The sequence below is a fragment of the Danio rerio genome, chromosome 7 (assembly GCF_052040795.2).
Source record: "Danio rerio strain M-AB ecotype USA chromosome 7, GRCz13ab, whole genome shotgun sequence".
In the NCBI taxonomy this organism is placed as follows: domain Eukaryota; kingdom Metazoa; phylum Chordata; class Actinopteri; order Cypriniformes; family Danionidae; genus Danio; species Danio rerio.
In genome coordinates this window covers 19,504,910-19,518,522 of record NC_141027.1, presented here as the reverse complement: position 1 = coordinate 19,518,522, position 13,613 = coordinate 19,504,910, and the positions used below count along the sequence as shown (strand labels likewise).

The following is a 13,613-nucleotide window of genomic DNA, read 5'->3' as shown; positions in this document are numbered from 1 at the left end:
TAATGGTGTTTGCTGTAGCTCAGTCCTGGAGAGTCGGTGTCCTGCAGATTTTAGCTCCAACTTGCCTCAACACACCTGCATGGATGTTTCTAGAAAGCCTATAAGAGCTTGATTAGCCACCCTAGGTGTGTCTGATTAGGGTTTGAAGTAAACTTTGCAGAACACTGGCCCTCCAAGACCGAGTTTGGGCACTCCTGCTTTTAAGGTATATCATTTGTCCTAATGATGTGGTTTAACTGCATGTGAGCTGTTAGAGTAAATATATTTAGGGAGTCAATCTCCAAGAAAAAAATAATAGTTTAGTATAATAATATATATTCTGCATTAAAGTAATGAGTTCAGCCATGTGTGTATTTTTCTTTGCCAAAAGAGTTGTGCGGTTTAGTGTTTGTGGCAATAATACTGAACTTGTTTATTGACTAACCGTGTGTCATTAGGCCAGGAAAGCGTGCAATGTGTTTATGGTCTTCCGTCTCAATGTTCCAGATAATAATTTCAGTGGTGCCATGGTGAGGGGCGGGGCAGAAGGCCACAATGTGGGACCCGCCTCCTGCAACGGTGACCTGGGAAATGTAGTCCTGACTGCAACCCAAGATGGAGCGCAGATACTGGAAAGATTCAGCGCTGAAGAGTTCAATATGAATGATTTCACTTTGTCTTTTATAGGGGTATCTGTAAAAACCAAAGAGACGTATATAGTGAATTTATGTCAGCAAAAGATATTGCTGTTAATTTACCAAAGATTTTTGGCAACATTTTTCAGCAGTAAAACATTAAAGATGAATTCAAAGTACTGGTTTCAGCTAGAAATCTGTAACCCGTTCACATAAGTTTAAAATATTCCCGCTGACCCCCTAGTGTGGGATTTTTTAAAAGTGGGCATTATTTAGAATACGCCGCTTTCAAAGTTTCCATGTCGAGGTAAATTTAAGACGTGACCTCCACCCAATGATTTATTGCTTTTTTTTTGTTTATTTTTTCCCATTTTCTACAAATATTGACAAACATCCTGAAATATCTGATATTTCAATTTTCAAATATGTGAAAAAACCTGTATTTGATAGTTTGAACAGCTTAATAATGATCATATTATTTGATCTATGACAGGTGATGGGCACTGCCATGTTAGCCTGCGCTGCAGTATGTAGAGCTGCTGGATTTTAAACATGTTAACTTATCAACTTCTCCCAAAACACATACACCTAAAATAACCTAAAACAAAACAAAATTTATAAGTAAACACAAAATTCTACGGTACGGTACAATAAATTCTACTGCTCTAAATTTGAATTTATACGGCTCAGTGCATCCATTGCGAGAAAGTCGATGTGAATTTAGTAACTGATCACAAATGCACTAAACATTCTGATCACACCTGATGAAACGCTCCAGGGACCAGCCTAGATTGATCACCTCAAATCAAACACTCTAGTGACCAGCCTAGACTGATCATACCAGATCGAACACTCTAGTGACCAGCCTAGACTGATCACACCAGATCGAACACTCTAGTGACCAGCCTAGACTGATCATACCAGATCGAACACTCTAGTGACCAGCCTAGACTGATCACACCAGATCGAACACTCTAGTGACCAGCCTAGACTGATCACACCAGATCGAACACTCTAGTGACCTGCCTAGACTGATCACACCAGATTGAACACTCTAGTGACCAGCCTAGACTGATCACATTGGAACGAATGCTCAAGTGACCAGCCTAGATTGATTACACCAGATCGAACACACTAGTGACCAGCCTAGAATGATCACACCAGATCAAAAGCTCAAGTGACCAGCCTAGACTGGTCAGTGGTCACACCAGATTGATCACTCTAGTGACCACCCTAGACTGATCACAATAGAACGAATGCTCAAGGGACCAGACTAGACTGATCACACTGAAACGAACACTCAAGTGACTAGCCTAGACTGATCACACCAGATCGAACACTCTAGTGACCAGCCTAGACTGATCACACCAGATCGAACAATTTAGTGACCAGCCTAGACTGATCACACCTGATCAAACGCTCAAAGTTAACAGCCTAGACTGATTACACTGGAACGAATGCTCAAGTGACCAGACTAGACTAATCACACTGGATCAAACGCTCAAGTGACCAGCCTAGACTGATCACACTAGATCGAACACTGTAGTGACCAGCCTAGACTGACCTCACTGTATCAAAAGCTCTAGTGACCAGCCCAGACTGATCACACTGATGTGACGGTACATGTCAAAAGGCTTAATGTTGTCATAAGGGGGAAAAACAACAACTACATGTTGGGTGAGTCAATTAACAAATATTTGTTTTGCTTTTATTTATTTTGAGCAAATTATCACTTTAAAAGTTGATGCCAATTTTCACATCTAAATGGATTATTCCTTTAGTGTTACCTGCAGAAGAGCAGTAAATACTGAGAGCTGATCTCTACAGCTTGTATTGCCGCTGCAGGGTGCTGAGCTTTCAATGTGGAAGACACAACTCCACCTTTAGCATTGAACACTGCCGCCTCTCCTCCATTCCTACAAATGAGAAACAGAGCAAGAAAGAAATATGAGAAAGCAAGACAGTACGCCTTAGCATTTGTGGTCCGTTTATCAGTCTAGCAACACTTCAGTTTCCATAGCACCTAATCGCAACATGTAAACAAACCAGTCTGGTTGGCTTACTTTCACTTCACTACTAGACTCTACTAGATTTTTACTAGATTTATCTGTTCTTTACCATTCACCGGTCTCATAGATAACATAATTTAAATAACTCTACTGAATATATTTTAAATGTAATGTATTCTGTTGATTCAATGGCTGAATTTCCATTACTCCTGTCTTTAAATGACACCATTCCTGCTCTTTTAGGATCAGTTATTACTGGTTTTAAATCATTAATAATGTTTCTTAACTGAATTGCATTATGCCATGTTCAAAAAAGAATAAAGCTGAATTATGCTACAACAACTAAAACATTTGTTCAGATCATCAGAATCAAAGTTAAAAGTCCCTTATCTTCCCACTTTCGCACCTTAGGAGAACATACAATTGCAAACTTTCCCAATTCTTTCACTTATCACTACTTCTGGTGTTCAGTAATTTGGGCATCTCTTCCGCAGGTCACGTTTCTGAACCTAAAAGGAGTAGTTGAGGTCTAATTTAGACAGGGTGCTTGAATATTCTCCTGACGTCTGCAGCCTCAAATCTGCTGAAGTATAAAACCCCATTTTGCAGTTTTGAGATTTGGAGGAAGTTTTGATGAGAGTGTGTTTCCACAGTATAATGAACTCTTTCATCCAGTGTCTGATTCCTCATTATATGACTTTTTGGAAGATTTTTTGGCCCCTTTACAGCAGAGTAGAGAGGAAATAGGAAATTGCCAGCATTACAATAGACTGAGTTTTAGAAATACAGAGGTCAATGTACTGAGTTAAGAAAGGCATTCGGGGACATAAATCCCGCCTTCTTTGATCTTATTGGCTGCCTAAGTTATTTTGACAGATATAAGCACTTTGCCCATTGTTCAGCTCTGATAGGAAAGTTAGTTCTTGAAGAGGTACAATGTTAATAATAGGCTATTATTTTACAACTAATTAAAGTTTCATTATTTTAGATATAGCCATGATAAAACTATTTAAAAAATGCAATTTTTTTAACTTATATACATTTTCTCCTGATTTGGTAAATGTTAACTCATACATTCTGTAAAAAAAAAAGTTTTTTATGTCAGATGTAAACTCCAAACTGGGGATGAAATCAGATTTGAGTGTTTACATCTTGCAATTTTGACTTCTTTTTCTCAGAATTGTGTCTGTTTTGCACGATTGTTTTTCACAATTTTAACTTTTATTCTCACAATTCAGAGAAAATTATTTTTTTAGGTATAAACTCTGAAATGCAATGCATAAAATCCCAATTTATGTAAAAAATAAACTGAATTAAAATAAAATAAAATGTAATCTTGGAATTACAAAATAAAAAAAGTAACATTTTGTCTTACAATTGTGCATTTATACACTCAAAAATTATGTTTGTTGCTTGTTTAAACTGCTTGTTTAAAATTAGCTGAAACAACACAATTATTGAGATATTGACAACTTAATTGAGTTTTGTTCATTCCACTTAAATTTGTTAAGTTAACTTAATCGATTTGTGTTAGGACAACATGAATGAACTGAGTGGAACTCTGCATTTTTTTACAGTGTATCTTGCAATTCAGACTTTTGTTCTTAAAATGATGCTACCATTGACTTTCTTTAGAAGTTTTTAAATATTTTGATATCAGAATACTGACCTTTTTCCTCATAATTCAGAGAAAAAAAGTTAATTTTGTCAAATATAAACAAAAATATGATGCAAGAACTCAATTCTGACTTGTTTTTTCTATTATTAGTTTAAGTCTGCATGGTAGGGGACGAGATATTTTTTCTGTGGATCATTCCCTCATAGCAAACTAACGCTGAGAGTGGTGTAACACAGGGCTCATTCAGTAAAGGCACAGCTAAACAGATGTGTTTTTTAAGTCTTATTGGAGCACATCTGATTATTTCTGGAAGCTGATTCCAGCAGTAGGGGGTGCAGTAGCTGAAGGCGTATTCAGCCTGCTTTGACAACTATTGAAATGTCTAGTTTAAATGATCCTAAAGATCTGATGGATCTGTTATGTTTGTATTCAGTCAGCATATCTGTAAAGTATTGAGGTCATTGGCCATTTAGTGATTTATAGACAAGTAATAACACTTTAAAATCTATTCTAAATGTAACTGGGAGCCAGTGTAGAGACCTGAGGACAGGCAGATGTGCTCTGATTTTCTGCTTCTGGTCAGAATCCTGGCAGCAGCGTCCTGCATGAGCTGCAACTGTTTGACTGTCTTTTTGGGAAGGCCAGTGAGGAGGCCGTTACAGTAATCCATCCTGCTGCTGATAAAAGCATGAACAAGTTTCTTTAAGTACTCACTGGAAACAAAGCATCTGATTCTTGCTATGTTTTTGAGATGATAGTATGCTGATTTACTTACTGCTTTGACATGACTATTGAAACACAGATCTGACTCCAGAGTCACACCAAGATTCTTGTTGTTTGACCCTTTGAGCCACTGTACGCATTCACCTTAAGAACCTCATCTCTGTTCCCAAATGCAATGACTTCAGTTTTCTCTTTGTTTAACTGAAGAAAGTTTAGGCGCATTCAACTGTTCATTTCATCAATGCATTGGCAGAGGGTGTCAATGGGGCCTGAAGTCATTAGGCAGTAAGGCTAGGAAGATCTGAGTGTCATCAGCATAGCTGTGGTAGGAGATTTAATTATTTCTCATTATTTGGCTCGGTGGGACCATATAAATGTTAAACAGAAGAGGTGCCAGAATTGACCTTGTGGGACTTATTCTATTAGAATATTGTGGCTGAAGCCTTCAAACTGATGTAAACGGAAAAGAACTGCCACTCCAAATGCACCAACAAATGGTCAGAATTTGATTAAAGATTACCAAAACAAAACAATTCAGGGGATTAACTTAAGAACTAAAAATGTGTGCTAATAAACATAGTAAATTTTGATTTATTTTATTTTATTGACTTTAACATCTTGCTTTTGTGATGCTTATTTTTGTTTAGATTTGCAAGTTTTCGCTCTCCAGTTTTTCTCATAAGTCTGATTATTTCTCACAATTTTGAATGCCAGTATATGAAGATATGACATGAACTTTGAATTGTGGATAAAAAAGTACTTTTAAGTCATTTCTTGCAATTCATGCAAAGCTATAAATCCTTCACTTTTTATAGAGGGCTGAATTGTGAGAAATAAACCTTCAAATGTGAAAAAAACGTCAAAATTGTGAGAGAAGTCTTTTATTTTTATTCTACATCCGAGACACAAGAAGAGACACTTTTGTCCCTTAAATGAATGCCTTATGGCTTTGACAGCTAATTTTAATAACAGTTTCAAATTACTAGTCGACCCAGTTGGGTGTAATTGCGTACGTGTTTTAATCACATTAATAGTAAAGGTTCATTACTTCTTTCAATCGTCGCTCCTGGATAATCCTTGCATTTTAATCATGCATTGAAATACGAGATAGATAAACCGCCTTCATTCATTTTTTTAAATAGCTACAGATTTACAAAACCAACAAAGGAAACCAGTAACATAAACACACACACACAAACACATACACTCGAGAAGCAGACTTTTAAATAATACATTGTGTGACCAGACAATATAAATCAGTCCAGGAACAGTGTCTTTGTTTTCACACATGGCTGGAAATTAGATATGCGCCGTATTGTTTTGTCAGAGCTCATCTTGTTATTTAAGAACAAAATACTTTGATGATTAATTAATGTTGATGTGCATGCGTGTGTTATGTGCGTGGTAATGTGCTTGTAACCTGTAGGCGAAGAGAACGTAGTCTTTAGCAGGTTGACGGGAGACTACAATTGACTGGTCTTTGTGGATGGGCTCAAACTCCAGAGTGAGGTTTACACAAAAGAGCAGCGAACAAGACGACACAAGATTAAATACCTGAATGAAAATAAGAGAGACAGAAAGAGGAAGTTACAACTGAAATGATAACTGGCCATTTGTTAAATGAAACCTTACTACTACATATGATGAAATATGCAAATGGTAGAATAATCCATTACAGTTATGGAAAAAAATGTAGACACCGCTTGGAAATTATTAGTTTATCTGGGTGTACTATTGGTTTGCGTTAAATAATAATAATTTTATTATTATTCCACAAAGGTCTGATAAATATTTTTCAAAGTGAAAATAAATAAATCTGGTTCACATGGACTTTAACAACATATACAGTTATTAGTTGTGGATGTATGGATGCCAGTACATTATTCTGTAATTTGTTTTAAAATATATATGTTTCTTGTTTTACTTTTTTCTTCTCTTTTACTTTATTTTTTTAGTACATTTTAATCAATTACACAACAATTTCAAGGAGGTTTTGAAAAATTGAATTTGAAAAATAAAAATTGTTTTTGCTCCATTAGAAGTCCTCACCATACTGCCGCCTTTAAATGCTTATTATGCACATTCTTAATCTGTTCTACACCATGTCAACATACGTAGGTAAATACAGATAGATACATGTTCATCCATATATATCAAAATCCAAATAGTCTTAAAAATATATATATAAAAATAAATTGAATAGATAAAAATAAAATGGAGGGATGAAAAAATTTGTCACAATATACAACAATCTAGCCCATAAATATTGCTGGAGAACTACTAAACTACTAAACTAAACTACTAAACTACTAGAACTACTATATCTGTCACCATGTGGACTACAAAACCTGTCATGCACCACAATCTCGCACCGGTTCCGGTTTTCAGCAGCACAGACACACACACACACCAGTTGCTGAGTCTTGTTTAACTGTTTTTTGACATTACAACATGTTTCCTTTGCCTTGCCTAGACATATTTGACCCTTGCTTTGTTCTGTTTGTTTATGTTTCTTGCTGCCTGTACTGACTATTATTTGACCACTCTTTTGGATTTGCCTGCATGTATCTGTTTGACCCTAATGACCATTGCCTGCCTTACCGTTCGCATAATACACCTGCATTTGAATCCTCAACTTCATTGTCCCGCATTCTCACATTAGCTAACCCAACATCACATATTACACAAGGGATTTATACTTGGTGAAAATTTTGCTAATGTTGCTTTGGTCCAGTGTAACACAGTATTTTTTATAGACCATTTCTAACAACAACTTTTTTTTCTAGGCATATACATGAAGTGCAATCTCGCAAAATACTCACCTTAACCATATGACATCCATCATAGAAAATCACCAGCAGCCGTCCCTCACATGCAGATGTGACCACAGGAACATCTAATGACTCCTCCACGTACAGCACCTTCCCAGAATGCGCCTCTCTGACCTGCAGACAGTAGCCCATCTGCAGCACGAGCACAGTGTCATCCAGACAAAGAGTGAGCGAGTCTGCGGCCCAGTCTACTGCGCATCCATGAGCCCTTGGTAGGGCCCCCACAGGCCTCATTTGCTCGTCCAGACGCCATAGATTCAGCTTTCCATCAGACGAGCAGGAAACAAGGTGACGTCCACCATAAGCCAGTGCGGTCACGGCACTCATATGACCTACAGTTGAGATCACAATCAGAACAAAATACAATCTCCTAAAAACATTGAGGTTAGTGCTTGGCCATATTTAAAATTCAGTTTTAAGCATATTTGATGAGTTACATATATTCTGATGCACAGTGTAATAGAATCTTATATATTATTTGTTTGAAAAGCCACACTTATCAACATCAGAAAACATATTTAGATTCTTCCCAGTAATTATCTGACAAAAGTCGTGTCTCCTATCCAAGTTTTAAGAACAATAAATAATAACTTGACTTCTAGTTGATCATTTGGTATCAGAAGTGGCTTATATGAAAGGCAAAGGCCTCTAGATTACGCTTATTTAACCAAAACAAAACATAATCATGCCTTGATTTTTAATTATTAAATTAGTACAGTAAGGTCTGACTTTGCTTAGACAAAAGTCCTGTCACTTAACAGAAATATTGTACAGTACAGAATATAAAGTCATGCTGCAGTGGAAAAGGAATTAATGTTGTGTATAACTCCCATGAGCTTGGACAACTGCATCCATACATCTCTGCTTTCAGGAGCTTTGATGTGGAGGCTGAAGTATGAGAAGGAGCACTATCCTGCTGAAGAATTTGCCCTTTCCTGTGGTTTGTAGTGTACTGGGCAGCACAAATGTCTTGATACCTCAGGCTGTTGATGTTGCCATCCACTTTGTAGATCTCTCGCACACTCCCATGCTGAATGTAACCCCAAACCATGATTTTTCCTTCACCAAACTTGACTGATTTCTGTGAGAATCTTGGGTCCACGCGGGTTCCAATAGGTCTTCTGCAGTATTTGTGATGATTGGGGTGCAGTTCAACAGATGATTCACCTAAAAAAATCTACCTTCTGCCATTTTTCTAAATGATCAACTAAAAGTCAAGTTATTATTTATTGCTCTTACAACTGGAATCGACAACAAGAAATTCCTTAATTATCTGAAAAAAACCTTACCCTTGTGTGTTGTTGGGATGATTTTGAGTCTTAATTTGGCCACAACTTTCTCAGTGTTTCAGCAAGTGGAATGATTTTTGGTGACAAATCTTGTTTTAACACATGGGAAAATGCTTTGAAAGTTTTCAAAAACTCTAAAAACACACTCTGGGCAAATTTACTATCCTTTCATCATGTTTGAGCTGTTTTTGCTTCATTGACTTCCATTATAATAACATTTTTTGATAGCCAATATATTATGTATTCTTGTTGGTGGTTTTGCCTGTTGGGAAGAGGTACAATTAGCATTTTTTACTATCGTAAAAAAAGAGCTTCATTTCTGGCCTTCATATGGAGTAAAGTGAGTGTGTGTGAGTGTGTAAGAGAGAATTTTGCACACTTACCTTGATATGTTTGAGAAACTCAAAATAAGCCGTTCAGCTCTCCAAAAAAAGTAAACAAAGCAAGTGTTTATCTACACTATAATTTGCTGTCTTACTACATAGAACTCCATATAAAATCCAGAGACTTTTTCCACAGGCTATCTAAAGAGTTAATGGTGCCAGCTGATGATCAACTGTAAAAATGACTAGTGTTGCCTCTTTCCAACAGGGAAAATCACCAACAATTAAGAATGTGTCGTTACATGGTGTCATGACTTTACAATCAAAAAGTGTCATTATAATGGAAGTCAATGGGCTAAAAACAGCCACCAACATAACAAAGTCAATCTATAGTCAATTTGAACAATACACAAGGGTTAACTGGCAGTCAAATTTTCCACAAAGGTCTGACTTTGCAAGACAGAGAGCTGTTCAAAATAATTAAAAACCATCTAGATTGTCCAGATGAAGACCGAAGAGACGAAGACTATTTTCAAGCACAGTTAGAAAAGTTGATCTTTCCAAATCTGTGATTTCGAGAATATTGCCCCTTCAAAAAGACTGGTCCTCCATCAAATGCAAGACAGGACAAAAATCTCCCTAATACCCTCAAATAGTGCACTGTCATTAAAAGTGAGTCAATATGTTTAAGACTGATCATTCAGCCATCATACAGAATCTTATTTTAGACTTTTGTCATAAATCTCTGCAGATTTTAAAGCTGCTCATTCAATTTGTGGTCCAAACAAGAAAGACTAATTCAATAAGCGCTTCATCTGAATTTTCTTATGGGTCTCCAGAGTGACCCAAACACTATTTGTTGTTGACAATACTTCAGCAGAATTTACTTAAGTTGTTCTGAAGCAAACTCATCACAGTTATACCTCAAACATTAATATTAAAACCATGTGCTTTAAAATCGCTATTGACATAGCAGTTGCTATGTAAAGACTCCAACAGCTGTGCGCTCATTTCATGTGACACACCAAACCACATGAATTCACTTCCCATTTCTCAATGCAGAAAATGGGTCATGGTGTTACTGTAGGAGTATCAAGAGCAATCCAAGTGTTTAAGAATTGCAGTTCAAATAAAATAAGCAACCCCCCCTTTAAAAAACAAAAAAGGTGTCATGTGACAAGATTTGGAGATATTTCAACCGCTACAATACTTGGTTATCACATGTGCAGTAATATTCATACATCATATATATATATATATATATATATATATATATATATATATATATATATATATATATATATATATATATATATATATATATATATATATATATATTAGATTGTGTTTTTTGTATATCTGTGCTTTTGTCTCTCTCATTTGGAACAAATTGCAGTATTTAGGTTGCTTTGGTATGCAAATCACCACATATGTCAGGTTAAATAAAAAAAAAATCCAATATAAATAATCTAAAAAGTATACTATATTCAAAAGACACCATAAATATTACAATTTGTGCATGGCAAGTTTTTTATGCATTTGTTTAATAATTTTTTACCTTTCTATTTAGATTTAGTTTTAGTTTGAACTCTATTTTATAGGTGTTGAATTTATTACTGTTACTCCATTTGTTATTCATTTAAAAAAAAAATCTTGATACTTGTCAAAACAGTATTTTATGTTTATTGTTATGGATTTCTGCTCTATTTTAACATATACAATTATTATTATTATTATTATTATTATTATTATTATTATTATTATTATTATTATTATTATTAATATTAATATTATTATTAATTTAACGATAACATGTTTTTTTTGTGTATTTGTCTCTCTCATTTGTAACCAGTGTTTTGCTTGCTGTTTTTTTTGCAATATTTAGGTTGCTTTGGTATACAAATCATCACATATTTCAGGTGAAAAAATATCCAATATATATAATCCAAAAAAAAAAATTCCCAGAGATGGGTTACGGTTGGAAGGGCATCTGCTGCGTAAAAACTCGCTGGATAAGGTGGTTCATTACGCTGTGCCGACCCCGGATTAATAAAGCCGACAAGAAAATGAATTAATAAATAAATAATCCAAAAAATACACTATACACAATACACACCATAAATATTACAATAAATTTTTTTTTATAATTTACAAATTACAAATTTTTATGCATATGTTGCTATCAGCTTATTCATAATTTCTTTATACTTCCAAAATTATTCATCTACTTCACAAGCAGTATAATTCCCTTTCTCAATAGATAAACAATTAAAGAGTCTGCTCATACGAGCGGAGGAATCGTTGTTATATTTACTTTGTTAAATTAACTAAGATAATCATGAATAATCATAATTAAATAATAACTTATTATTATTAATCATTGATATTCATGAAATTGAGCTAATTTAGTTGATTATAGATGTTTTTCATTTGAGTTTTAGTTTGAACTCTATTTTGTAGGTGTTGAAGTCCACATTGCGCAGAGTACCAGAATGTGAGTTTATGTGCATTTCAGCCTGTAATTCATTACATAAGAACTGTTGTCTGAATATGGTACCTCATGAACGTACAGTTCAGGCCACAGTTCCTAATTGCTTATAAACCCCAACCACAGCTCTAATACCACTTTGGAAAATCCCAAGGATACCCATGACTCTAACCTGTCAGTTATTAGAATGCAACCTGATCTGCGCTGCATGCATATGGCACTTAAAATACATGTCAGGCCTTAGATACAGATTTAGTCAAAACCAGTTTGATTGGTTATACTAGGAAACTGAGCTTAATATGTGTACCTGACAGGAGTGTGTGCATGAGTCCACCTGGAGGAAGCAGGCAGGTGTATGAGGGCACCAGAACGGGCAGAGAAGAGCTTCTGCACTGAGCTAACAGATCATGAAGGAAGGAGAATCGTCTTGGGTCACCTGGAACAACACATACACTGGGATATGAGTTTGACACATGTCTGCAGGTATGAGTCATTTTATGCTTGTGTGTGTACCTGAAGTTACGGGTTTGTCTTGGCAAATTATCTGCTCCAAACGACCCAGGAGCTGAGATGCCAGCTGGCATGGGTCATTCAAAACCACAGAATGAGAAAGACTCAAAACTTGAGCCAAAACAACAACGTCCAGAAGATCTCTGTAAAACACACACAAACAAACACACACACTTGTGTATTTATATACTCTCTTACAGCTTGTTTACATTTAGGACAATAACTATAATATAAATAAACATATTTTATATGGATTCTACATTCATTCACTCATTCATTCATTTTTTTTTTTTGGCTTAGTCCCTTTATTAATCAGGGGTCGCCACAGCGGAATGAACCACCAACTTATCCAGCATATGTTTTACGCAGCAGATGCCCTTCCAGCCACAACCCATTACTGGCAAACACCCATATACTCCCAATCACACATATGCGCTACTGCCAATTTACCTTATCCAATTCACCTATAGAGGGAGTCATGGTAGAGCAGTGGGTAGCACAATCACCTTACATCTAGAAGGCCACTGGTTCGAGTTGGCATTTCTGAGTGGAGTTTGCATGTTTTTCCCATGTTGGCGTGGGTTTCCTCCGGGTGCTCCGGTTTCCCCCACAGTCCAAAAACATGTGCTAGGTGAACTGAATAGGCTAAATTGGCTGTAGTGTATGAGTGTGAATGAGTGTATATAGGTGTTTCCCAGTGTTGGGCTGTGGCTGGAAGGGTGCGCTGTGTAAAACATATGCTAGATAAGTTGGCGGTTCATTCTGTTGGGGCAACCTGATTAATAAAGAGACTAAGCTGAAAAGAAAACGAATGAATGAATGAATTTACCTATAGCGCATGTCTGTGCACACCTTGAGGAAACCCATGCAAACACAGGGAGAACATGCAAACTCCACACAGAAATGCCAACTGACCCAGCCAAGGCTTGAACCAGTGACCTTCTAGCTGTGAAGCGACAGTGCTACACACTGCACCGCCTTGGATTCTACATTATAGACAAAAACTTCACGACAACTGTGACACTAACAACATTGCTGGAATCCCTTTAAAGCGCAGCCACATTTTTACATTTACTCACAATTTACTCAACCTCAAGTGTTTCCATGGCTTTATGAGTTTCCTTTTTTTAGATTTTACAAAACAAGTAAGTGTACATTTTTTTAAATTAAAATACCACACAAATATTTTGTATAACTCTTTAAAATTT

At 36.0% G+C, this 13,613-nt stretch overlaps 1 protein-coding gene across 6 annotated transcripts in view; it reads right to left on the bottom strand.

Moving 5' to 3' along the window:
* Nucleotides 1–13,613, bottom strand: part of si:ch211-212k18.6 — a 49,598-nt gene that overhangs the window by 13,802 nt on the left and 22,183 nt on the right. For all 6 annotated transcript variants that reach the window (XR_015495502.1, XR_015495503.1, XM_087260813.1 and 3 more), the window contains 6 exons: nt 12,409–12,548; nt 12,203–12,331; nt 7,787–8,127; nt 6,385–6,518; nt 2,402–2,530; nt 425–672 (listed from right to left, as the gene is read on the bottom strand). Coding sequence is in view for 4 of the 6 variants with exons in the window: in XM_087260813.1 (XP_087116939.1) it covers nt 425–672; nt 2,402–2,530; nt 6,385–6,518; nt 7,787–8,127; nt 12,203–12,331; nt 12,409–12,548 (1,121 nt within the window). In the remaining 2 variants the exon portion in view is untranslated. The remainder of the gene's footprint in view (nt 1–424; nt 673–2,401; nt 2,531–6,384; nt 6,519–7,786; nt 8,128–12,202; nt 12,332–12,408; nt 12,549–13,613) is intronic.